Source organism: Natator depressus, chromosome 5, assembly GCF_965152275.1.
Source record: "Natator depressus isolate rNatDep1 chromosome 5, rNatDep2.hap1, whole genome shotgun sequence".
Taxonomy (NCBI): Eukaryota; Metazoa; Chordata; order Testudines; family Cheloniidae; genus Natator; species Natator depressus.
The window spans coordinates 119,875,356-119,901,943 of record NC_134238.1 but is presented as its reverse complement, the minus strand read 5'-3'; the positions used below and the strand labels follow the sequence as shown (position 1 = coordinate 119,901,943).

At 44.5% G+C, this 26,588-nt stretch overlaps 1 protein-coding gene across 4 annotated transcripts in view; it reads left to right on the top strand.

Moving 5' to 3' along the window:
* The window catches only part of PALM2AKAP2 (PALM2 and AKAP2 fusion), a 388,863-nt gene that overhangs the window by 58,877 nt on the left and 303,398 nt on the right, over positions 1-26,588 (top strand). For all 4 annotated transcript variants that reach the window (XM_074953529.1, XM_074953530.1, XM_074953531.1 and 1 more), the window contains exon 2: positions 8,556-8,636. In XM_074953529.1, the coding sequence (XP_074809630.1) occupies positions 8,556-8,636 (81 nt within the window). The remainder of the gene's footprint in view (positions 1-8,555; positions 8,637-26,588) is intronic.

Here is a 26,588-nt window from a genome sequence, read left to right as displayed (position 1 = left end):
CACACTGCCCAGGCACATCCCACATCCACTGGTGCTCCACTCTTGTGCTCTACAGACCCACCTCACCGGTGGAATTACACCTGCTTGTCTCTCACTCGTTGTCTGTTTGGAACATAAGCTGTTCAGGGCTGACACTGTCTCTCACTGTGTTTGTACAGCACCTAGCACAATGGGGTCTTTTCTCTGGTGGGGCCACTAGGCATTAAATGTAATTCTAATAAATAACAGTAATAATACAGCTTGACCCAGGAAGAATAGGCATCCATATCTTTACTGTAGCTGTTTCCTGCAGGTAATTTAGGGATGGGGCTCCCTGCATTGTTCCCTCCTACCCCAAGGCCACCACAGATGGAGTAGCCACAATGTCCTCTTTGGTTGGGACTGGGGCTGGACCCAGATCCCAATCGCCCTGAACCTTCAGGTGTTTGAAATCCAGATCCAAATTTGGATTTTGTTCTCTAAACGTATCTGGAGGTAAGTTATAAGGGTGGAACAGGGTGGTAGTTTCTAGGACCCTGCATAGGAATTCAGTGCTTAGGGTGATGAGTATCCCTAAGATCAGGTGCTGCAACACCGTATAAAGATTAAGTACCACAGGAGCCAACCAAAGTAGTGGGGTACGTGAGGCTGGAGTGTCGCTCCAGGCAGTGAGCTGGGGTCTAGGACAGAGGTGGAAAGCTGTAGGAAAACTCTAAGAAGAGCAAGGCTAGGTGGAAAAACCCAAGCTGTTTTTGTTTTGTCATTGTTGATTGAATTACAAATAAACTCAAACCCCCAGGAGAGCGGCAAGGATGGACTATATGTAGCGTGTATACACCCTGTTTGGAGCAGGGTGGAAACTTGTTTTCACCTTGTTCTGAGGTATCTCAGATTACACGCTGATAGAAGCAGAAGACCAGAACGAACCCCGGCCTTGCGACTGCAGGCGTTATATGGCTATCCATAGCAATGAGATTTGCACCAAGTGCAGTCATGTGAGGGCATATCGTGATACAAGTCTGATGTACTTGGCAATGTGTTGAGATGCACGTTCTTGTATTTACAGCAGGGAACATGCATTTACTTTTGTAAGGGTGCACTGATTACTCCAAAGTAGCAGCAGGCATCTTGCCACCAGCCACTGAGGAATGTTTATTCTACCCTGCTAATGGCACATCTTCAATTTCCCCCTCCCCCACCGCCTTAGTGCTGTAATTTCTATTGTATTCTGTTTACAATGGCAGGAGACATTTACAAGGAGCATCCAGTACTAGGCTGCATTGTTGTAACTAGTAGAAATAGTTGCTTGGAATTATAGTTTCCCCCCCTCCTGAAACACAATAGGAAAATAAAAATCTGCCATGTGGGAATGAAACATACAGTAGAGAATGAGCAAACCAGTCACTTTAAAAAAAATTAAGCTTGCTTGCCTGTATTTTTTTTTCAGCGAAATGCTAGCACTGAGCGTAGGAGCAAAAGAAAAGAAAAAAACGCTACAGATTTTATTTCACTGTAAAATAGCTGGTGAAGTCACCACAATGAAGACTCTGTTCTTCAAAGTGCCTAGCTGAGGGGAAAAAAAACCAAGAGGTTTTAACGTGTAACAGAGCATTGGTTTCCATGAAGGGTGGTTTCTCTGGGATTGTGGTAAGGGCAGGTTGCAGTCATTAGCACAATCACAGATGGTCTCTTCCTCCCAAAGTACAGAATGCCCCTGAACCAGAAAAAAAAAAAAAAAAGAACTGTCAGAATCCCTTTTTGCTGCCCTAAAATAGGCCTGGCTTAAATATACAGGGAATAATAGCCACCGACTGTGCTTGGTAGAGAAAATAATGCCTTGCTGAAGAAACGTACATGGCTGTTCGAACAAATTTCTCTGTGATTATTTTCTGTGCTTGTCAGCAAAATACCATGCATTGTCATTTTCTTTGGCTTGTGCCATTTTTTGTGCATTTATTTCCCATTAACACAACAGACAGTCAGTTCCTCCCCCTTCTACCTGCTCCTCTTTAAGAATATTGCCGTGCTGAAGCAGTGGGAAGTCTGTGCCCGGAGACTTACTAATACTTGGAGCATCGTACTGCCAGTTAGCTGTGGTGTGATTCCCACCTGCTTGCCACAACATTTTATCACCTTCTTCACCTCCCTGATTATGGGCCACATTTTGTCATTGGATTCAGGCTCACTGTTTCCCACTGAAGTCTGTGCGAGCAGCATACACAGGCTTGGTTCTGTGGTCTAGATTTCACCTTTGTCTTATACAGCTTGGCCGTGGAATAAAGGTGTGTGTGTGTGGGGGGGGGGGAAATGAGGCTCTGACCCGCCACAGCTCTGCCTAGTAAAACCTACCAGGGCTGGGGGTTCCAGGAATGGTGTAGAACCCACGCCCTGCAATCTGAATATTTCCCTCTGTGAGCAAACAGGCATGGAGCAGCAGAAGGGGGCAGGAAATAGATGAAGTCATGCAGAGCTGGCCCGGTGTGAGGAGAGAAATAAGCTGAAAACTTTTCAAGGGGTTGTTGGAACTTGCTGCCCCAGCCTGAGATAATGACGGGGGCAGGGAAGGCATTGTGACGGGGTCCCTTTATTCAGGGCTGAGTCTAACTGATCAATCTAGCACTATGTTGGTACACCCCAACCATGTGACATGGTGAGCTGAATGCCTTTGAGCCTAAAAACTGGTGGCCTACACTGCTCTCTTCTAAAACCAGGCAATTCCAAAGTGACTCCAGTGACATCAGTGGATTTACTGTGGGGTTACACTGAGATCATAAGCAGGCACAAAAGCCAATGTTTTCATATTTGAGGGCTTAGATTTAGTGATCTCAATCCACATTTAGGCACCTAAGTAAAAGTGCCTTGATATTTAGAGGTGCTGAGCAGCTACACCCCCTGCTGAAGCAGAGGGCGCTAGGGGTGTTCAGCACCTCTGAACAATCCGGCCATTTTTATTTAGGTACCTGACTTCTTGCATTCAAGTTTGAACATTTTGGCCTAAATCTCATTCTCAAGAAGCAGATTTCAAAATACAGAGGCAACAAGCGTGACCCTGCTATTCAAGCTGCTTCTTTTTTCTAACAATTGATTTGTATATGTGAATAAGTAAATGAATGCCCTAACTTTGCCATTTGTCTCATTATTTTGGGTAGAGATAGGGATCCAAAGCTGGAATCTGATTCTAGATCTGAATGTTCCCAAACAATCAGGACCTGTTTAGATCCAGAGCTTTGGTTTAGGCCTAGATCTTATTTAGGGGAGTCTACCTGTCGCTGGGGGTTGTATTCTTCGAGAACAGAGAGTCTGAGCTTTCAGTGAAATGCTTTTGTTTAACTATCATATCCACAATGTAACTGGACTGAGTGTCTGTGTTTTCTTCATCTCTCTCTCAAGCCTATTTCCTGTTACCTCTGCACTTCTTAAGGCTACACACAGCATCCACAAGATGGCACTATGCCATACTGGGGTCAGAGCCGTCTGTAACTGACTACTTTGGACTGCTTTTTCCATGCTTCATGTTTCTCTGTTGGCTGGGGTAGGAAAATATCCCTGGTGTGCAAAACCTAGCAGTTTTGCTTTGCTTGGAGTTTATGGGAACATTTCCTTCCATTCCAATTCATGTGGAACTGCATGTTCACACAAGTTTCACTTGGAGTTTTGGGTAAAGTTTCTGAGCAAAACTCCTCAAAACCCACCAAGTTTCACATCAAAGCCACAGGATTTCATAATTTTGATGCAAACCCTTTGGACAAGCCTGCTTACTTAAAGTCTGTCCTTTTGGTTTTCATGAAGCCGGTATGCTGTTTGTGGTCCCCAAGAATCACAGTTTGAAACAATTACAGTAAAATTGCTTGATTCACATGTTGCCAATCCTGCCACTGATTGGGGAATTCCAGTAATTGGTGAAGTGTGTTCCAATGTGATCACTATTTGCCAGAAACATTGTACAGGTACACAACTAAATGCTTCATATTTCCGTCCAGCAATGCGCTATGCTTTCGTCTCTGAGCATTCCAATCCAGAAAGGAGAAGATACCATTATTAGGAACTGTGCGAGGGGGTTATTTATGCCAGGTAATTCATAGATACAAAGGCCAGAAGGGACCGTTGTGATCATCTAGGCTGACCTCCTGAATAACACAGGCCATTCAACTTCCCAAAAATAATTCCTAGAGCAGATCTTTTAGAAAAACATGAAATCTTGGTTTAAAAATTGTCAGTGATGGAGAATCCATCAAGATCCTTGGTAAATTGTTCCAATGGTTAATTACTCTCAGCATTAAGAATTTACACATTATTTCCACTCTAAATTTGTCTAGTTTCAGTTTCTAGCCATTAGATCATGTTATACCTTTTTTGTTAGACTGAAGAGCCCATTATTAAATATTTGTTCCCCATGTAGATACTTATAGACAGTAATCAAGTCACCCCATAATCTTCTCTTTGTTAAACTAAATACAGGTGAGTCGCATCATATGCGCATTTAACTCATGCGAATTCAACTATACGCGCTCAGCAAAAAAAAAGAAAAATAACAAGATACCCGTAAATAGTGCGGGCGATTCCGCCCACCATTCCACTCAATGAGCGTATGCCCCGGAGTGAGCATGAGATGGGAGATGTGAATCTGCTGTTCCCTCAGTCGGTCTCAGTTTCCGCGTGCCTCTCATAGTGTGAGCATCTCGCCGCGCTGAGTGTGATTCTAGTGTTTAAAGCGATCTGTTCCAACACTGGAGGAAAAACTGGCTGTGTTGGACTTACTGAGAGATGGTATGTCGGTCTCCAACATGGCGTGTAAATATGGCCGCAACGTATCTAGCATCCGTGCCATCAAGATTCAAGAGAGAGAAATTCGTCAAGCCGTGGCATTAAGTGCTCCAATAACTGCTAAGGTGATGAGCCAGGTGCGTGATAAGACTTTAGTGAAGACTGAAAAGGCATTAAACTTATGGCTGGAAGACATGAACCGTAAACTTGTGCCTATCGATGGCAACTCGTTGTGAGAAAAGGCTCTTAGCCTCTACGCGCTGTTCAAACCTCCCACCGAAGAGGGACAGCCTTCTGAGGAGAAGGAATTCAAAGCCAGCCAAGGTTGGCTTAACAGTTTTAGGAACCGCTTCAACCTCAAAAATGTGCAGCCTACTGGTGAAGCTGCATCTGCCAGTGAAGAGGCAGCAAAAGCCTCCCCCGAACAATTAAAGAAAATCGTAGAAGAAAAGGGCTACCTTCCGGAACAAGTTTTTAATGCTGACGAGACTGGGGTCTTCTGGAAGAAAATGCCCAACCGCACTTACACTTCGAAATCAGAAAGACAAGCCCCTGGCTTCAAAGCAGCTAAAGACCGTGTGACTGTGTTGTTTTGTGGCAATGCGGCTGGGCATTTAATAAAGCTGGGCTTGCTCTACAGGGCTGCAAATCCCCATGCCCTAAAAGGCAAGAACAAAAATCTCCTGCCTGTGTTCTGGCAATCAAATAAAAAGGCTTGGGTGATGGCAGCATCATTTCTGGATTGGTTCCACAAGTGTTTCATTCTGGAGGTCAAGCGGTACCTCGAAGAGAAAGGACTGGACTTTAAAGTGTTGCTGATTGTAGACAGTGCTCCTGGCCACCCGGCGGCACTCTGGTTTGCACATAACGACGTTGAAGTCGTCTTTCTTCCCCCCCATACCACCTCCAACCGCTCGACCAAGGCGTGATTCGCTGTTTCAAGGCCACTTACACAAGGCTTACGTTCTCACCGATATGTAGCGCTATGGATGCTGATCCCAATCTTAATGTGATGGAGTGTATACTGTACTTTATGGGCGATTTCTGGGATTTTCAAGGGTAATTTTGACTAGACACGATTTTCACTTTATGCGCTGACTTTAGAACCTAACCCCCACGTAAGATGCGACTCCACTGTAGATTGAGCTCCTTGAGTTTATCGCTATAAAGCAGGTTTTCTAATCCTTTAATCTTTCTCCTGGCTCTTCTCTGGACCCTCTCCAATTTTTCAGTATCCTTCTTGAATTGTGAACTCCAGAACTGGACACAGTATTCCAGCAGCAGTCTCACCAGTACCACATATTGGGGTAAAGTAACCTCTCTACCCTTACTCAAGATTCCCCTATTTATGCATCCCAGGATCACATTAGCTATTTTGGCCACATTATCACACGGGGCGCTCACATTCAACTAATTATCCACTACAACCCCAAAATCTTTCTGTCACAATTTTCTAGGACAGAATTCTCCATCCTGTAAGTATGGCCTACATTCTTTTTCATATGTGTATACATTTACATTTAGCTGTATTAAAGCACATATTGTTTGCTTGCGCACAGTTTACCAACAAATCAAGATTGCTCTGAATCAATGACCTGTCCTCTTTATTATTTACCACTCCCCCAATTTTTGTGTCATCTCTAAACTTTATCAGTGATGATTTTATGTTTTCTTCCAGGTCATTGATACAAATGTTAAAGAGCAAAGGGCCAAGAACTGATCTCTTTAGGGCCCCACTGGAAACACACCAACTTGATGATGATTCACCATTTTCAATTACATTTTGAGACCCATCAGTTAGCTCATTTTTAATCAATGTAATATGTGCTGTATTAATTTTATATGGTTTTGGGTTTTTTTAAATCAAAATGTCACATGGTACTAAATCCAATCCTGATAGAAGCCTAAGATTATTACATTATTATCTTTATCAACTAAACTTGTACTCCCATCAAAAAAGATATTCGCGTTAACTCTATTGTCTGAAATAATAATATAGTATTTACTTGTTATAGAATAAAAATTAGACACCGATTTAAATAAAATTGTCTGGGATAAACCTGTTTAAAGCATGTGTTTTATTTTCTTGTTACCAAGAACCTTAGTAAATTAGTGTCTGTTAAAATAAGAGGCCCACTTGAAAAAGATATTTTATATTCAAGGAAACATAATGTAGTTTGTGTGTGTGTGTGTAGGAATACAATTCACTAAATATGTAGAGGAGATAACTATGTAACCAATTACAAAGTCACTTATATAGTGTTCATAATTGTTTGACCACCTTATCTGCCCTCTATTGATTAATCCAGCTCTCTCAGGGTTTGTTTTAACATCTGAAACCCCTGAGTGGTTCCAAGCAGCTTTCTTTTTTTTTTAATCAACCTGTTAAAAAAATGTTTTCTCCTCCACCCTATAAACATGGACATTTTCCTCAAAATTACCCCTGTTGAAGGTCCAGGATGGGCAAGATTCAGTCCCAGGCAAGTGGCATCTTTTGTCTACATATCTGCAGGGCTAGAAATGAGAGGTGTGAACCACTGGAAAGAGGAGAATTCCCAGGATCTCAGTGGGACACCCAGAACTGGTGTCCATCACTGCAAAGCCCCAAGATACAAAGTTGTGACTTTTTTTGGTATGTGAAAACTACTTGAGGTCACTTTTCGAAGTTTTTAGTGGCTTCCTTTAACGTTTGCGAAGTTGGGCTCATGGTAACTAAAAACATAGGGCTTCACAGGTGGAGGGATGTGAAAACCAGACCCAGTAAAAATGTGTGGGCATTTGTGTCTTTCTGCATCCATCTCCTCTCAATTCCCCCATTGCCCAATGTATTTGCGAAGAGGGGACTGCTCTGAAGCAACCCAGGTGGAAGGAGGGGCAGAAGAAAGGGCCAAGAGCCTGCTTCAGTTGATGGTGTGAGGGAAAGCTGGAAGAGGTTATCAGTGGCTGCCTCGCAACAGCAAGGGATTGAGAAGAGGAGGCCGGTAGTCCATTGCTGTAGGGGGAAGGAAGGATCCACTACCTGCTGAAGTGGATGTTGTATCTACAGACCTGCTAAAGCACCAGGTTCTGGGTGAGTGAGATTTTGAAAAGCACTCACAGCCCCTCACGTTTGGACTAATTCTGCTGTCATGGAACCCTTTTAAGGGAGAGAAAGTGATTCAGTCAACTCAGTCCTAGGCTTTCTCTGCTAAGATTGCCAAGAAGGGTGCCAATTAGTGCTTAAAGTACATATTTTTCATTTGTGTTTTAAATGCCTCAGCATTGAAGCTGGCTGGTGGGTTAATACAGTGCTTTGAAGAGAAGCTGTTCCCATTGAACTCAGGTGGAGTCTTATCGCGGACTCCAATGGGAGAAGGATGTAGTCTGTAATCTTAGTATTATCCCTCTTTTATCAGTTATGCAAGCACACGCTTTCTTTACAGTGTTATTGTCATTCTTTGCACCAAGCAAGCGTTAATGTTGACCTTGTAGAATATAGGTAAATACACACACGTATCTGTGTCCCTCTAACTCCATTGTTAGCTAGTATGCCTGGGTTTCTCCCCCCTCCAGGACTGTGTACTCACTTGCTGTTCCCATGGCTGAATGTTAGTGAGGAGAATTTCTCCTGCTCGGTGAACAGGTCCTTAGCTGACATGTTGCCAGGATGCTGCTGTCTGCATACCCACAGCCAGAGAAGCAGGTGAAATGTCTGTGCGGATGGCATTGGTGACATCTGTACAGATGTGCTTGGCTGCTTAAATTCTCTTTTAAGAATCCGCAGTCCTTAAGGCACCCATCGCTCTGACGTGCTCTCTCTTTATTTTCCCAAGGCAAAAAGGAAAAGGCAGACAGAAATAGAAGGCAAGAGACAACAGCTTGAGGACCAGATACTTCAACTACAGCATTTCAAGGTAAGGGACTGATGCCAGAAGTGATGGACTGACTAAATCTGTTCATTATTAGACATGCAGATCACACGCCTGGCAGCTGGGAAGAACCTGCTCCGACATGCAGCAGCTTTCACTGCCGGAGCCTCCCTCTCTTTCAGCTAATCATGTCCTGCCTGTTCCTCATCCTGTGTCTTTCTCCGACACCGGACATTGTTACTGAAATGGCGCAGGTAGCAGAGATGCAGAAGGGTGTGCATGTGTATTCGTATTAAATGCTGTTATTTATTCATACAACATGATACGATGCCAGATATGGGTGTGCACTGCATGGATTAAAAGCGGTCTTGCTGCCTGCATAGCTGGCTTAGATATTTATCGTGTCGGTCACTCTAGCATCGAAGCATTAGCTTTTGAGACTCTGTGTGTGTGTGTGTGTGTGTGTATACATGTGTGTGCATGTGCGTGTAAAGGTTTAATTGCCATGTGAAATTATAAAGCAGACATAGCATTGTAAATCTTATACGAATATCTCTGCAGAAGGGGTGTGGATCTAATTTTTACATATACTATATATATTAAAATATGGCCTGTTTTTTTCCCAATGCACTGAGCAATCGCAGTTCCCATTGAAGCCCATGAGAGCTGCAGCCCAGTTGAAAATCAGCCCAATAATTTTTATTTTTGCTGCAAGTAGAAAAGATTGCCTTTATACTTGTATACACATAAGAAAGGGGGGGAAAGACACACACACACAGAGATGCTTTTGTATCCAATGAAGAAAAGAAAACTCTGTATTTGGGGCCAAATCTTGCTGGACTAACTCAGCCAAGGGATCCTGTGGAATTCGATGGGATTAGTCATCTGAATAAAACAGGCGGGATTAGGCTTTTGATCCGTCCTTCCATCAAGCATGCTCAAGTTTATTTTAAAATGACTATACTATACTGTGTGTGTGCATTATATGTAAAACACATGCATGATATATACGAGGGAGTGTAATACACACACACAGTATATGGAGTACAGTGTGTGTGTAATACATTCTGTACACGCACATGCTCAAAGAGCAGACTTCAAGTTGTGCTACAGACAGGATTCTTTTCATATATCTCTAAGTCTCCATCATAATTTTCTGTAAACTGTGCTGTGGGTTTTAGACATAATGAATTTAAGTCCAAGTAATTGATTGCAGCCTAGGCAAATGCTCCATCACTGTCACCACAAACCTAGTGGTGACACACGTTGTCTCCTGCATTATCAGAAGATAACATGATTGCATTCCTATGGGGCAACATGATCTGCCATTTTGTTCAGGCTGCCATTAGATCCCAGAGAGAGAATTACTTCTGGCTACCACAACGTGACAGGGTATGCAGGATCACGCTCTGGCTGGGAAGATAACATGCATCTCTGTTGCTTTCTTATTGCAAGCTGGGTATCTTCTTTGCCATCTTAACTGATTCCAAGCAAACCAATTCGGGCTTCCCATGAAATCCTATCAACTGGTGTTTTTGAAAAGCTGGTTTCAGATAACCTCATTTTTTTCCGCTGTCTTTTTGTTGTGTGTATGTAGTTAGGTATAAGAATATCATCATCCTTAGAGGAAGTAACACTGTATAAAGTAGTGTTATTGGTTCAGATACTCCGCCGGTGTAAAGTGGTGTTGCTATATTGACATCAGTGATGCCATGCTGATTTATACCAGCTGAGGATCTGGATCATTGCACATATTCCCCAAATGATGCATGGGATAATTACATGTTGTGACCGGGTCGGGCAGGATAGCTACAGGAGAGTAATAGAAGGCAGATATATAAGCCCCAGGCTAAGTAGGGCCCTTTTCCCTGGGTAACGTAACAGAGAAGGTTCCAGAACAATCAGGAACCTTCTGGAGACAATTAAGACAGACAGACTGATTAGAACACCTGCAGCCAATCAAGAAGCTGCTAGAATCAATTAAGGGAGGCTAATCAGGGCACCCGGGTTTTAAAAAGGAGCTCACTTCAGTTTGTGGTGTGCGTGTGAGGAGCTGGGAGCAAGAGGCACTAGGAGCTGAGAATGAGGAGGAGGACTGTTGGAGGACTGAGGAGTACAAGCATTATCAGACACCAGGAGAAAGGTCCTATGGTGAGGATAAAGAAGGTGTTGGGAGAAGGCCATGGGGAAGTAGCCCAGGGAGTTGTAGCCCAACAGCTGTTCCAGGAGGCACTCTAGACAGCTGCATTCCACAGAACCCTGGGCTGGATCCCGGAGTAGAGGGCGGGCCTGGGTTCCCCCCAAATCCTCCCAACTCCTGGTCAGACAAAGGAGGAGTTGACCTGGACTGTGAATTCAGAAAAACGGCCAAGCTGAGGGCTGCCATGAATCTCCAAGGCGAGCAAATCCACCAATAAGCGCAAGACCCACCAAGGTAGAGCAGGAACTTTGTCACAATGTGTTATTCCCTTTATTATTTGACTCATTGATAGAGCAAGACTAATAACTGTAACAGTCAAAGGAAAGTCAGGGAGATCAGAATTAAGACAATATATGTTTACATGAAATATCTTTGCATTTGGTACTGAGGAAATGTACATGTGTTGAGACTATGGACCCGATCCATCCCTGCACCAGTGCTGAGCCCGGCGCAAGGACCAAGGGAGAGAACAATATGATTCCCTTATATAGTACTGGTGCAGCAAGCAGCATAGGTTACAGCTGCCCTGTGGGCTGCCCTAACTTGTGATCTGATTGAAACAGTCTCTATGGTCATTGTTCTGCAAACAATAGGTGAGATTAGGGTGACTAGACAGCAAGTATGAAAAATCGGGACAGGGGGTGGGGGGTAATAGGAGCCTATATAAGAAAAAGACCCAAAAATCGGGACTGTCCCTATAAAATCAGGACATCTGGTCACCCTAGGTGAGATGTAGGAATACCACAACCACATCCACTCCTGGCCCCAGCATGCCTTCTAAACTGGGGCCTCTTGCAGGAGATGATGGAGAACCAGCTCTTCTGGTTCTATGCCACATACCTCTATGCCTGATATTCCACAGATCGTTCTTACCACTGCTAGACCCTTTCTAGAAGGATTGCGAAGAAGCCATGGGACTCTAAAAACCAAAACTTTAGGGGTAGGTCAAGACAGATCTTATTCCCGTGTAGGAAAACCCTAGAGGGTAGGGAGGATCCGAGTGCACTTGATTAGCCTGTTTTCTGGGTGTTTTCACCCTGGATGAACACCGGGGGATTTCTGGTGACTGCTTTTTTTATGCTCTCCGGACAAATCAGGACTTGGTTGCTCCTGAAGCAAAGCACAGCCAGATAAAATGCTGCTTTGGCAGCAGAGGTTCATCCTGGATCGTGGATCCTGTTGGAGGGGTGATACCACACTTTTGTTGGCTTCGGTGGGAGCAGAGAAAACCAGGAGACTCTTGGGTATCCCCTTCATTTAGTGTGGTGGTCAATTATATAGAACTGCAGGCAGCCAACCAAAATGTTATCGGGCCTGCCTGACCCACGTCAAGGATTGGAAGGGGGAAAAATCTAATTGTCTCTTAGTCTTCAAGATTCAATGCCATGGTACCATTGTATCCTCGTTTAAACGCCCAGAGCCAGACCTTCACTTGGTGGAGATTAGCGTGACTCCATTGGAATCCACAGAGCTAGGCCAGCTTATACCAGCTACGAATCTAGTCCCCAAACTGTGGCATGTGGGTAGGTAAATACGGTAGCCTCTCAGTTTCAGAGGCTCCAGACAGGCATTTGGTTTAGTCATAAATGAAATGGGCTTCGACCCATTCTATAGAGGATGTTTGTCCATGCCGCAAAAGTACTGCAGGCTGCTTTAAGCAAACCTTCAGAAGTGCCTCGGGATCAGTGCAGAGCAAAAGGACTTTGTTAAAATTAGCAAACTTTGCTCTGAAAAAGCCTTCGACTATGATATCTGGGTTACCCCTACGACTGTAATAGCTGGGTTGATCCTGTAAGCCCAAAAGCTGGGATGTTTATCCCGGAATTTTAGCCTCCATCATAATGGTACTTGTTTGGTTCATTTTTGTGAGATATTGTTATAATATTTTATTAAATATCCTGTATAAAATGATATGTTTGATTACCTAATCAGGCTTGGAATACTACAGGTATCTGGATAAACGCATACAATTAATCACACTGAAAAAAATATATAAAAGTGGTAACTCTCCACAAGCATTCCTTGCAGTTCTCAGGCGGTTGAGAGCAATTAGTCCTTGGCTAAATGCCTCACAATATGCTCAGTTCATTCACTTTTCCCTTGTTCTATACACGGCTCAGGCTGAGGGCCCGGATGTGAGAGCTGACTATGATTTGAGGCAGTATATTATGCAATCTATCTCACAAGGGTTAGAATTAGTAAGTGCATGCCAGCATGGTGCCTTTCACTACATATTTTACAAACTCTTCTCACTATTAGCTAAATATTATCCCTGTTTTGTAGATGAGGAAACTGAGGCACAAATATAGCCTATGACTTGTCCATAAAATGTCTGCGCAGAGCAGGAGACAACTGATGGATCTCCAGACCCCTAGAGTGAGATCCTGGCCCTCTGCTCTAGCCCCTTTACACCAGGTAACAGTGACAGCAAGAGTGGAGTAAAAAGGGGCTTTAAAAGTCGCAGCTCTGGCTGGGAGAGAATTCCTCTAATACAGGCACCGAAGGAGACGGCCATAATGTGGAATCTCCATCACTGGAGATTTTTAAGAGCAGGTTAAACAAACACCTGTCAGGGATGGTCTAGATAATACTTAGTCCTGCCATGAATGCAGAGGACTGGACTCTATTACCTCGCGAGGTGCCTTCCAGTCCTACGATTCTATAAGTCACACTGGGGTGCCTCTTCAGGCCCCAGAGCAGCTCAGGATTGGGAACGCATAAAGGTGGCTTAAAGTCCCCTCCCCTGGGCAGCAAGTTCTGTGCTGCTCCTTTTAGATGCACAGTACAAAATATCACCCTCAAGCTTACCCCTTCGCCGCAGGACAATCCTTCCTCTTTTACATACTGCAGGATGTCTCATTATACCTTCAACTTCATGCTTCACAATTCACCAGATGCATGCTTATATAACATCATAAGTAGGAGTGGCTAAACCTGGTGGAATTTGAAGTTTTACAAGACCCTTAAACTAGAGTTTGAGTTCAAAAAGACGATCAAAACAAATCTGACTTTGTTAACCTTATTCAGGTACATTAACTATTGAATGTTTTGACACCAGGTAATGGTTTTGTTTGTTTGTGTGGGTATATCCTGTAGGCAGCAGCTGCATCTAAGAAGAAGTTATTTTGGTCAGTCTTTAGTAGAATGAGTCTTCTATTTATGGATGATATCCACAACTTCTAATAGGATCTGTCTTACAACTAGTAAAGCATTTCTTCCAAGATCTAACTGCCACTATATTCAGCTAAACGGAATTTATAAAACCACTTACAATAATGTAATTTGGTGACTGCCAATAAGTTTATAGTAACCAACACTGTAATATTGAACTGAATGAAAAATGCCTTCGCTATACTTCCATTAGTTGTTGCAATACATGAATTTATCACACAATTCTTGAACCTGAAGGCTATCAATATTATGGTCCTTTTGGGCTTAATATGTATTTTTTTAATAACTTACAGTGCGTGAACACTTAAACTACGTAATTATAGCTTTTATTTGGATAGATTAGGTGTCGTTTTATTATGCAGAGGTTACGTTACCACATGGATTGAGCTGAAGCTTCTTTAGCTAAAAAGAAATTTTCAGTGTTATTACATGATCACGCCGCCGTCCTCAGCTTATTCTCCCCCCATATAAAAACAGCTGTCAAACCACCACAAACATCAGCTTATCTAGGCAAGAGTTTGGAACTATGAAGCTAACTTTTGTAAATGAATAGTTAGGAATTCCGACTTAGGCTAGAAAATTAAATTCTTTAAATTAAACCTTAATTCAGCAAAAAAAAAAAAAGCCTCTACAACTGTTTGTCACCGATTCCATATTCTCGTTAGCTTGACCACTCGCCCGCTGTTCCAAAGCTAAGCACCTATGGTCTACACTGCAATATAAACAGAGTGAAGTCATTTTTCATACATATAATGAGCCAAATCCTGTTTAGTTACACAGGGGGAAGTGAGGCACAGAGAGATTAAGTGATTTGCCCGGGGTAACGCGGGATGTCTTTGGCAGAGCAGGGAATTGAACGTTGGTCCCCAGGCTAGTGCCCTAGCCCCTGGACCACCCTCTGTACGGAGCTGTATAAGTGTAACTCAGAATTTGGCCTTGTACTAAAATATTAGCACAGAGTGTTCAATGTACTGTACATGATTTTATATAAAGAATATATAGAGGATGGGGATCAGTTGTTCTCCATGGTGGGACAAGAAGTAATTGGCTTAATCTGAGGCCCGGGCGATTTAGATATTTAGAAAGATTTTCTTAATATCAGGATAATTAAGCTCTGGAATAGGCTTCCAAGGGAGGCTGTGGAATCTCCATCACTGAAGGTTTTTAAGAAGAAGTTAGACAAATACCTATTAGGGATGGTCTAGGACTGGGTTTACTTGGTCCTGCCTCAGTGCAGGGGCCTGGACTTGATGACCTCTCAAGGTCCCTTCCAGCCCTCCATTTCTATGGTTCTATATGTGAGTGTAATTACAATGCACTCTCCAAAACAGCATACAACTATACAACAATATAGTCTGAGTTACTTTGGATTGTAATCTCTTGGGTGTGGAGAATGTCCATTCATTGTCTATATGTGCGGTGCCTGACACAGTCGTGCACAACCTGGTGGAGTGCTCTAGAATAGTTATCAAGTGATGCCTGCGCAGGTTTGAAAGGAAGGGAAGTAAATTTGTGAATGATGAGGGCACCTGTGGGCCAAACTCTGCTCTTTTTGCACCCTGAGCACCCACGTGGCCATCGGTGGGAATCAGCACAGAATTGGACCCTCTCTCGTCAATTAGGGATGATGTAGGGATTTTTGCTTGATCAACTTCAGGAGGAGGAAAGGAAGAGCAGCCAGCATTAGTCCGCCTTGCCCTCCGCCTGCTGAGCTATACACGCTCACCTGAAGCATGTAGCCTGCTTCTCTATTTCCTGGCTGGCATGAAGTGAGAGAACGAGGCAGAAAGGGCACGAATCCAGTTTTGCAGTGATTCATTGCTAGGTTAACCTATTGAAAGAAGTTGTTCTGAATTATATTTTATTCTTCAATCAGGCTCTAGTATAATCTGCATATTAATAGAACCGCCACGGGCTTTTTATCTGCCCTTTGAATGTTCTAAGGTGATTTTTGTACCCACCAGTTCAGCATGAACATGTTAAATTCCGGAATATATAACTAATATAAGCTCTTACTATGTTGGCTCTATTGAGCTTTCCAAAGCACTATCTGATTACAGCAGCACTCATGCATGGTACAGTCAAGGACCAGAGGTATTTAAAATGGAGAGTATTTTTACAGATCACCTTTCCTAGGTACTGCACTGCTGGATTCCCCATACCAGATAGCTGTTTGAGGTTCCGGTTTCTTGATTTGTCAGGAAGAAAGAACTTCATTCGTGATGTGACAATGCCTATTGCGCGGGGAAAGACACCACATAATTCAAGTCATTTATCCATCTGTTCAGATCATGGAAGCAAACTGAAGACCAGATCTTGCTCCTATTAACTGAAATGGGAATAGTAGCAGGCCCAAGGCGTGTATGCTGGTTTAGAAGCATCAAGCAGTGCGTTTCTTTATTTGGGCAGATCAGAGAGAGTTTTTTTGTAACCTGATGCAGGTTTAGGGAATTCCATTAACACCACCGGCTTTCTAGATCTCAGATACTGAGTACAATTATGGATGCAAGTTGGATGCTATTGGCCAGATATTGGGTTGCCAACTTTGTACTAGGACAAAACCAAACACCCTTGCCCTGCTCCCTGCCCCGCCCCTCCTCTGAGGGCCCATCCCCCATTCAATCCATCTCCCTTTCCCTCTGTTGCTCGCTCTCCCCACCCTCGCTTGCTTGCTTATTTTCACCGGGCTGGCTCAGGGGGTTGAGGTGCAGGAGGGGGTGAGGGCTCCAGCTGGGGGTGTGGGTTCTGAGGTGGGGCCAGAAATGGGGAGTTCAGAGTGCGGGAGGGGGTTCCAGGTTGAGTCAGTGGTTTGGGATGCGAGAAGGGGTGAGGGCTCCGGCTGGGGATGCGGGCTCTGGGGTGGGGACAGGGATGAGGAGTTTGGGGTGCAGGAGGGGGCTCCTGGCTGGGAGGGGTGGAGCCGAGGGGTTCAGAGTATGGGAAGAGGTTCTGGGCTGAGGCAGGGGGTTGGGGTGTGGGAGGGGGTACGGGCTATGAGCTGGGGATGTGGGATCCAGGGTGGGGCCAGAAATGAGGAGTTCGGGGTGCGGGAGGGAGCTGTGAGCTGGGGGTACGAGCTCTGGGGTGGGGCCAGGGATGAGGGGTTCGGAGTATGGGAGAGGACTCCGGGCTGGGGCAGGGGGGTTGGGTGCAGGGGGGTGAGGGCTCTGGCTGGGTGTGTAGGCTCTGGTGTGGGGCCAGGGATGAGGGATTTGGGGTACAGGAGGGGGGTCCGGGCTGGGGCAGGGGGGTGTGAGGGCTCTTGCTGGGGGTGCAGACTCTGGGTGGGGTTGGGGATGAGGAGTTTGGGGTGTAGGGAGGGGTATCAGGGCTGGGGCAGGGGGTTGGAGCATGGGAGGAGATCAGGGGTGCAGGCTCCAGGCGGCACTTACCTCAGGCATCTCCTAGAAGCGGCAGCATGTCCCCACTCCAGCTCCCACGTGGAGGTACAGCCAGGTGGCTCTGCACGCTTCCCCATCCGCAGGCACTGCCCCCACAGCTCCCATTGGCTGCAGTTCCCAGCCAATGGGAGCTGCAGAGCTGGGGCTTGGGGCGGGGCAGCGTGCAGAGCCCCCTGGTTGCCCCTACATGTAGAAGCCAGAGGGGGGACATGCTACTGCTTCCAGGAGCCATGTGGAGTCACTGCAGGCAGGGAGCCCCACTGCACCGCCGACCAGACTTTTAATGGCCCGGTCAGCAGTGCTGACCGGAGCTGTCACGGTCTTTTTTCAACCGGGCGTTCCGATTGAAAACCAGACACCTGGCAACCCTAGCCAGATCCTCAGCTAGTGTATATCAGCAGTGTGCCATTGAAACCAACATGTGAGATCAACCTAAAGTGTGGCTGCAACGGTCCCCAGCTGTATTTTGCCTCTCATCGCCTCCCCCACATCACTCCTCAAGACTAGCCAAGCTAGGTGGTGATGCTTCCTTGTGCCCCTAGCATGCCCTGTATGCTGAGAGACATAGGCAGCTGTGAAAATATTCAGAGGGGCTAAGCAGGAATGCAGCCATGGGTGGGCCTGAGTGGGCCACAGCCCTCCCAGTCAGCACCCAGGCCCACCCAAATCTGAGCACCAGTAAAGATTAAGACAGGTCTTTAGTAAAGCTGCTACTGCCTCAGACCGCCGTGCTTGGCTCCGCTTCCCCATCAACACAGGTGCCGGCTCCAGTCCATGGCACTCACCTCTAGTTACCGCCTTCCCATTGGCCAATTGTTTGTTTGGGAGCTGAGAGCCACTGAGGTTCTGGCCGGCTTCCAGTTTGGGGGTGGGGACAGGGCTCACCTCTGCCAGTGGGGAGGGAGTAACCAGATTGGGGTGGGATGGAGCCAGAGCCTGTATCAATGGGGAAGGGACCAGAACCCGGGACTGGGAGCCCATGAACCAGGTCACAATGTCACTCATTGACCCAGCTCCCTCTCCGTCACTCATGCAGGACGGGGCTCAGCTCCATGCCATGTGGTCCTGCTTTCTCCCTTCCCATTGGCTCCCAGCTCCCACAGCCCATTGGATTGTGGCCAGCCCTCACCCCTCCAGCCATTGGCAATAACCAGAGCTGCGGGTAGGGGGCGTAACAGCGGAGTCCCTTCCCCACTGACATCATGGAGGGGCAGCTGGGCCAAATTTGAGTAGTGTTGTGACCTGGCACATGGACTCCTGCTCCCAGTCCTGGATTCTGCCCCATGTGGCAGAGCCTGTGTCCAAGGGGGTGCAGAGTAGAGGCTGAGATTGGGAGCAGCAGGACTCCATGCACCAGATTGCAAAATCCCCGCACTATAGCCTCACTTTAAGCACTATGCCTGGTGCTAATTTGTCGAGCAGTGGCCTACCCCTAGCTAAGCTGCTGAGGCAGAGAGAGATTGGGGGGTGAGGGCTGAGCCCCGTCTAGACCTGGCCACCTGCCACCTATCCTGCAAGCTCTTGCAGGAGGTGACATGCAGCAGTTATCCTAGCACTGTACCGGGGGGCCCTCCACACCCTTGATGTCAGTGGAGTTCTGCTAATTTAAATCAGTTTAGGACCTGGCCCAGTGTTTCAAAACTGCCCTGGAGGTGTGAAATCTTAGGACTTGTCTACACAGGGTGTGATGGGGCAAAGCCAGATGGCTATAGAAAAGTAGTGGGAGATGGATATATTAGCTCCAGGCTAAACAAATCCCTGGTACGAGGATAAGTTAAATTGCAGCTGCTCCAGGTCAATTAAGACACCTGGGGCCAATTAAGAACTTTCCAGAAGGCAGGGAGAATGCTAGGTTGATTGGGACACCTGAAGCCAATCAGGGACTGGCTGAAACTAGTTAAAAGCCTCCCAGTTAGTCAGGTGCGTGTGGATGTCAGGAGCTGTGGGAGGAAGCTGTGCTGTTGGAGAGACTGAGCAGTATGCACCATATCAGGCACAAGGAAGGAGGCCCTGAGGTAAGGGTGAAGTGGAGCTTGAGGAAGTGGGGGCTTCTGTGGAGAAGTAGCCCAGGGAATTGTACGTGTCATGTTTCTAAAAGGTCAGCTACCATAGCTGATATTATTAGGGTCCCTGGGCTGGACTAGAGGGCAGGCCCAGGCTCCCTCCTTCCCCCCCCCGCACCCCCCCGCCGATTAATCACTGAGACTGGGAGACAACAGAGACTGTGCAAGGGAGGATAGCTTCTCCTCACCTCCCTCACAGGCTTATGATGAAAATGGCTCAGTAGACTGTGACCCTTGTCTCTAGAGAGAGAAGGGTTACGTGGAGGGTCACAGTGAGCCTCTGAGACTAGCGAAATCCACCAGGAAACACGGGACCTACGGAGACAAGGACAGAGCTTTGTCACAAGGGAAATTGACCACAATAACTATTTTGCTGTAGCAATGCCAGAATAACACCCTGTGTGGACAATATTCTGAAACAGAAATGACTGTATTCTGGAATAATATCACTTTTATGCTGGAATAGAATATCTGCCAGTGGGCATTCTAAGAGCTAAATTATACCAGAATAGCTATTCCAGACTAAACTATGTTGATCAGTTTCCCCTGTGTAGACAAGCCCTTAGTACCTGACCTCATACATTCTCTGACAGACTATCAGGTCTTGCCTACACAAGGAAATTGACTGGCATAACTATTCTGCTATAGCTATTCTGGTATAATTTAGCTATTCCAGTAAAACTCCCCTATGTGGACATTCTATTCTGGAGTAAAATCACTTTTATTCCAGAATAATTAATCTACTTCCAAAGCAGAGTAATGATTCTAGAATAAAACCACTTTTATTTTGAAATAGTGTCCACACAAGGGAGATATTCTGGAATAGCTATCATGGTATAGTTACTCTGGGATAGCTATGCTGGTCAATTTGCCTGTGTAGACAAGCCTCAAAGTCCTTCTCAAAACACAGGCAAAACTGTCACTTGAAAAAACTTGAGTGCTATTTATATTCGAGCATTATCTCCGCTATTCTGGCACTTTTCATTTTAAAGGGATTGTGCCAAACCAGTTGCAGGAGTCTTGCGTATTTCCAAAGATCCTTAAGGGGAACTCAGCATCCCATATGCATGATCTCCCTCTCCCACTGACCTGATATTTGCTTTAGAAAGAGTCCACGTGACCCAGATTTAGCTTTTTTTAAACAGTGAGTATAGTTATTCACAAGAGAATTACAGACATTAACCCTTGGGCTGCAGCGGGAGCGGGAGCGTGATAACTCGGGGCATCCAGAAGCTTGAACATTGAGTAGAACTACACTTCTTTTCAGAAATCGTCCTTGTATAGTGGAGACTATTGACTCTCCTAAAAGCTCATGCAGTTTTGTATAAGGGATGGTGAACGGGTCCAGAAAAAGAATAAGACCTTTCCCTGCCTGCGAAACCTTGGCTCATTTTCTTTCCAGAAGTGACTATGGAATGAGTATTTGGGTTAAAAAAATAAACAAACTTTTGGCTCACAGTGGAAGCAGAGATGCAAATAATTTGTGAGGGAGGCTGCAGTAAAGTTTTCATTCCAATTGTGCTAAGTAAAGAGGGTGAGGCTAGAGATAGGACTGCTCCAGATCTGGAATTACCAAAAAACAGTGGCATTTACCTCTGGGATTTGGGGTCAAGACCATCTCCGCTTCGGCTACTTCAGCTAAGATTTGGATAAACATCTGACAGGAGACAGATCATCAGCTGGTGTAAATCAGCATTGCTTAATGGACTTCAGTGGATCTCTGTCAACTTAAACCAGCTAAAGATCTAGCATTTGAACTTTTCTGTGCTCATCCTGATTGAATCCAAACTTTCAGGGTTTGCCCCTAATTAGTTCTTCTGAAGTGACTTAACCACCATTTAAAAAAAATTACATCTCTGAATAACTGGGACTGACATGTTGTCATCATCTTGCCATACGCATGACAGTGTAGGCCAACTTTGCCCCATCCCCATGAGACATGCTGAAAATTAGACACTGAAAACCTGTCTGAAAATTAGTTTTCAGTACAACAATTTTTATTTCATTCAAACTTTTTTTTTAACTTTAAAAAATTTATACAGAGCTGTCAGGTCACATTTTTCAGCCAGATTTACTTAAAATCTGCAGTGTTAAGCACTGATGTAAATGTTAAAAAACCTCTCGCTGTGGTGTAGCTATGATTCCATTACAAGTAGTCCACATAATAGTTAAGTAATGCCCTAGTTAGAGCAGGCCTTTGGGTTGGATGAATGATCTCAAGGAGCGAGATACAAACTCTGCTTTCTGTCTCATGGAGATTTTATATTAGCTCTTCCTTTCTGGTTTTTCGTAATCTAAAATAAGTCAACTAGACTGAAGAGGCTGGGGTTCTTCTCCTCTTTGCATGGAAATCATAATTGTCCACTCAGTTCACATATTTTAGAAAGCAACATGATATTTAACTATGAGACAAGAGCAATTTAGCTGTGATGCAAAAATATTTACATTGGCCGTCACCCGAATGAATGAGCTGTCCATGGGAAATGTACTGTGAGGCTGCAAAGTAACTGACACATTTTCAAAGTGGCCCCAACCCAGCCACTAGAAAGACAGCTACAATTGTTTCACCCATGTGTTTGCATGAGCAAAACCTCCGATTTGTGTGTGCAAACTGCAGTTGAATGTGTAGGTCACGTAGACAGCCAACCACCAGACTTCTCAGATGTGGTTACTGGGCATATATGCAAATCAGGTTGTGTGTAGGTATGGTTGTTAAGGCTGATTTGAACCTATAGGTCTACTATATTGAGCTGGGGTAAGAAAAGGCCCTTTCTGTTATCTGTTCAGTAGTCGGACTCTAGTCAATATCAAGAAAATGACAAATAATTTAAGATTCTGTTCTTACTCCTTAGTCTCCCTGCCAATTTTTGTAATATTTACAGTTACGTTTCCCGGTTACATAAATTATTTCTTACTCCCCTGTTGCTGCATAGAAGGCAAAACAGGGATAAGTGATTGACTGACTAGTTAATTGAAGGGCTGTCAAATGCACCAACTAATAACAAACAGACAAGAAAAAGAGAGACTTTTCTCTAATCTCTTTCAGTCATAGTAATTCTAGGTGTTACTTGTAACAACAGCAGGTGATGCTTGTAATGTTCAAACAGTTATTTCTGCACATGAGACCTGCACCAACATCACACATACTGGCCGCTTCGTGCACATCTGTTTTCCCCAAACACTCTCCCTGCTTCCAAAATAGACACTAAGGCCTCTTGCCCACATGCAAAAGTTGCACCACCTTAACCATACCAGTATAGTTTCAGCAGCACAACCCCTCTACTGTGGGTTACACTGATAGAAATGTGTTTATACTGGTATAGCTGATTCCCATACAGGAAGGGAAATATGCGATACCTGTACAAGGCACCATTACGCCAGTATAACTGCTTCCAAACTAATGGTTGGACTAGTATAACTATTCCGGTTTTTAAAAATTCACACCTCTAACTGGAATAGCTAAACTGGTACAAAATCTGTGTGTAGACCAAGCCTAAAATTTTGGAATTAGGTCGTATTTGAAAGCATGTTAGCTAATGTGATTTTAATCACAATTTTGCACTTAGTATAGGCACTGTTTAACACTACAGCTGGTTGGAAAAAGTAAAACATTTTTTGCTATAACTTTGCCATCTTCGTTTAAAAAAAATTCAGCCACTCTATACATTGGTTGAAAAACATTTTTAAAAAGTTAATCAATAATTTGAAAATCTTTGATTAACTCTATTTACACAGCTTTAAACATGTGTCAGCTGGTCTGTACTGATTGTAAGTGGGAGTCTAAGGTTGACTATGCCTTCCACTAGCTACAGTAAAACCTGCCAAGAGTGACCACTCATGGGAGTTAGCAAAAGTGGTCGCTTGTAAGAGGTGGTCTTTCTTCAAAGGTTTGCACACCAGAGAGCGGTGGTGTTCCGTGGCCTCTGCAAGTAGTCGCTCGTGACAGGTGGTCTCTCTTCTAAGGTGGTCCCTAAGGCAGGTTTGACTGTAATATGTTGTCAAGGTGTTAAACAGTCTACACTAGATGCACAGTTGTGATTAAAATCATGTGAACTAATGTGTTGTCAAACACAACTTCATTTCCTAATCAGGACAAGGCTGATTTAATGCTCGCTTTAGAAGAGAATAAGCATGTTACATGGTAGTTAATATACTGCAGCAGAGGTTTTGTGTGACACAAATAATTGTGTCCCAGATCACACTAACATCGCGAAACTCAGTGCCTGACTGTACTGGAGTGGGTCATTCATGTTATGCCAGTCCACATGAACTATTTGTTAGAGGAAGTTCGAGTTCTGCTCCCTTTGCAAATGACCACCCAGCTCCTCTTTTACAAGTCTCCTCAAACACTCAAATTTCACATGAAAACAGCAGATTGTAAAATAACTCTGAAGTCTGAGCCACACCAGGTGATTTTTGGAGCACAGCCAGGCTAGCCTGTTCACTCGCGAAACAAGTAAAATAGTGTCAAGGACCAAATGTTCAAAAGCAACCTGTGTATCTGCTTACACAGATACAGTTGGCTGGCTGCATCCAGTGTATGTCCACAAATCCTCTTTGCATGTGCAGATTTATCAAGGAATGTTTAATGGTATCTATCACCAAAGCACCTACTCACGCTGCATCCAGAGAAACCATCCATCCTCTCCCCTGGGAGGCTGGGGGAGGAGTTAATATCCCTGCAATGCCAGTACTAGCACTGATCAGCACTCTGCTGGAGCTGAGAACCCATTAGCTGCTCAGCACAGGGATGGCTGGCTTCTGTGTAAATGGCATCAGCTGGGGCAGGGCTAGTGGGAGAGAAATGTAAAACATGCGATTCAGAGCACCCACTGGTGCTGCGTGGGAAGGAGATGGGAGGAATCCCAGATTTATTTTATTTTTGTGCTAGGTGAGTTTTTTTGCTGCCACCTAAGTTTTGCCACCCTAAGCAGATGCTTGTTCTGCTCACATGCACAAGCAGGTTCTGATGCTCCCAATGTGTCTTCTGAGTCTCATCTGCCTAGCTGACTGACACAAATGCTATGGCTGTCAGTGCTGTAAAGCCCACGTAGCCTCCAAGAACAGAGCTGGGTTCTGTTCTTTCTTGGCCATCAGCAGTTCCAGAATGTTTATGTTTGGTGGTGATTTCTGAAATACAAAGGGCAAATCTGAATGGTCCTGATTATCCTTAATACATCATATTATACTGGTGTCCTGATGCACTGAATAAAGTGAATGCAATTGTAAGAGCTGTACTGTCAAAGTGTTGCATGAGGTTTCAGTTTTGCTACTCCATGATTGGGGTTTTGTTTTTTGTTAAATGCAAAGTCTTGTCCTCTCTGGTCTACATGGGACTTCCCAGAAGCAGCATTCTGAGAAAAACTAGATCACAAAGATTTATTGATTGGATATAGAGTCTAAAGCTAATTTTTTCTCATCGTATTAACTGTGTGTGTGAGAGAGAGAACAGTTACAATTTTTTGAGGTCAGATCCTTTTCTGACTTAGTTGTCTTTGTGGCAGGGCACTGGCAAAGAGATTTGGGAATCCTCTTCCCATGCTGTGTCAAGCAGTGTCCCATCTCATCTGTGTGCCTGGCCATAGTTGGGACAGTTGCAGACATATCCTTCATTAAATAAGGTTTGTTTAATCGCCTTTGTGTCAGAATTATAAATGGAGTTTGGGGACACTGTCTCCAGCACTGTCCCTGTCCCATAAAAAATATACCCCTGCAAAACAGGTACTTGAGTTCATTTGCGGAACATTTGCTTTCTGCAGACATTCGTGTGAGTAAACCCCAGGGCCTTGAGCATTGAACCTAAAAGGCCCATGAGAATGGCTAAAGCAAACTGGTTTGTTTTTTTTTCATTTGAGCTCATGCTTCTGGAAAACCAGACTGGCAGTGTATGCCCAGCTTTGAAAATGAGCTCAGAGCTCCAGGAGCAGCAGTAGACACTCAAATTAGGTGCAGTTAGCATAACTGCATGCTCAGATGGGTGTTTGGAATATACCAGTGCCCTCTTTGTGTGGGGTGATGTGAAAGTGGACGCAAACATAAATGTGCATGCAGTCCGAAGGCTTCATTTATTTAAAATATTACCCTAAAAGTTAACTTAACCCAGAGAGACATACAGTCAGTAGATGTGTGTTTAAAGGGATCCACAATGAAACAAAACTGTTCACCCTTTCAGGAAATGTTTGTAGAGATTAAAGCTGAGAGGCCTAAAACGGTGCACCGACTGGTTGTTGGACTGGAGGTGCACCTGTTCACACAGTGCAGTTTTCTTTCCTGTGTGCCCGTCTACTCTGTTCTCGGGCGGGCAGGAGCCTGAAATATTCAAGAATCCTGTGTTCAGCCGGAAATGGGATTTCTTCTACATCTCTGTATTCTGCCTGCTCATGAGACTGGAGCGGCAGGGCAGATGGATAACGCAATGTGAGACCATATTCCCACGGAGCACACCCATGATTCTGAAGAGAAAGACTCTGGATTTATTGTTGAGAAGAGCAGAGAAGACCTTTTTTGTTTGTTGTGTTATGGCCCTCAGCTGAGTAGAAGGGATGACTGATATGTTAAATTATATGTGACATGGAACTTTTTATTAATTTAAGTAACCTTCAGGGGTGAAAGCCTTGATACCATCCCTTTAAGTTTGATGTTTGTATAGGATGAAATGGTTGTTTTGCAGTGTAAAACAACTCTTATCAGAGTTTTCTAGTCTGGCATAATATTGATAGTAGTATATCCAATGAGTTTCAGGTCTCAAATGCTGTTCGTCACTGAGAAATATTCCAGGCTAAAGCGAACCCTGATGTCATGCCCTTGACTTCAGTAGAGTTGCACCGGGGATGCATATGTCCCATTAGTTGTATTTTGAAAGAACATCAATGGTATGTATTGATCCATTTTCATTACTTTTTTCTCAAGAGCAAACATAACATTTTAGTGGAGGAGGCTTTCTGGGGTCACCTTTTGACCTTTATTTGATCTCCTGAGACTATCAGTTTCCTTGGAAATATCTTTGGCAGCCAGCGGAATGGTGAGCATCAAATATAGCTGACCTTAGCAAGAGGGTGTTTCTAACTTATTTTCAAAAATCAAAACCAGATTGAAGAAACAGAATTAAAATGTTGTAGCACTAACCAAATTTAAAATAAAGACGAAAACCAACATTTTATCT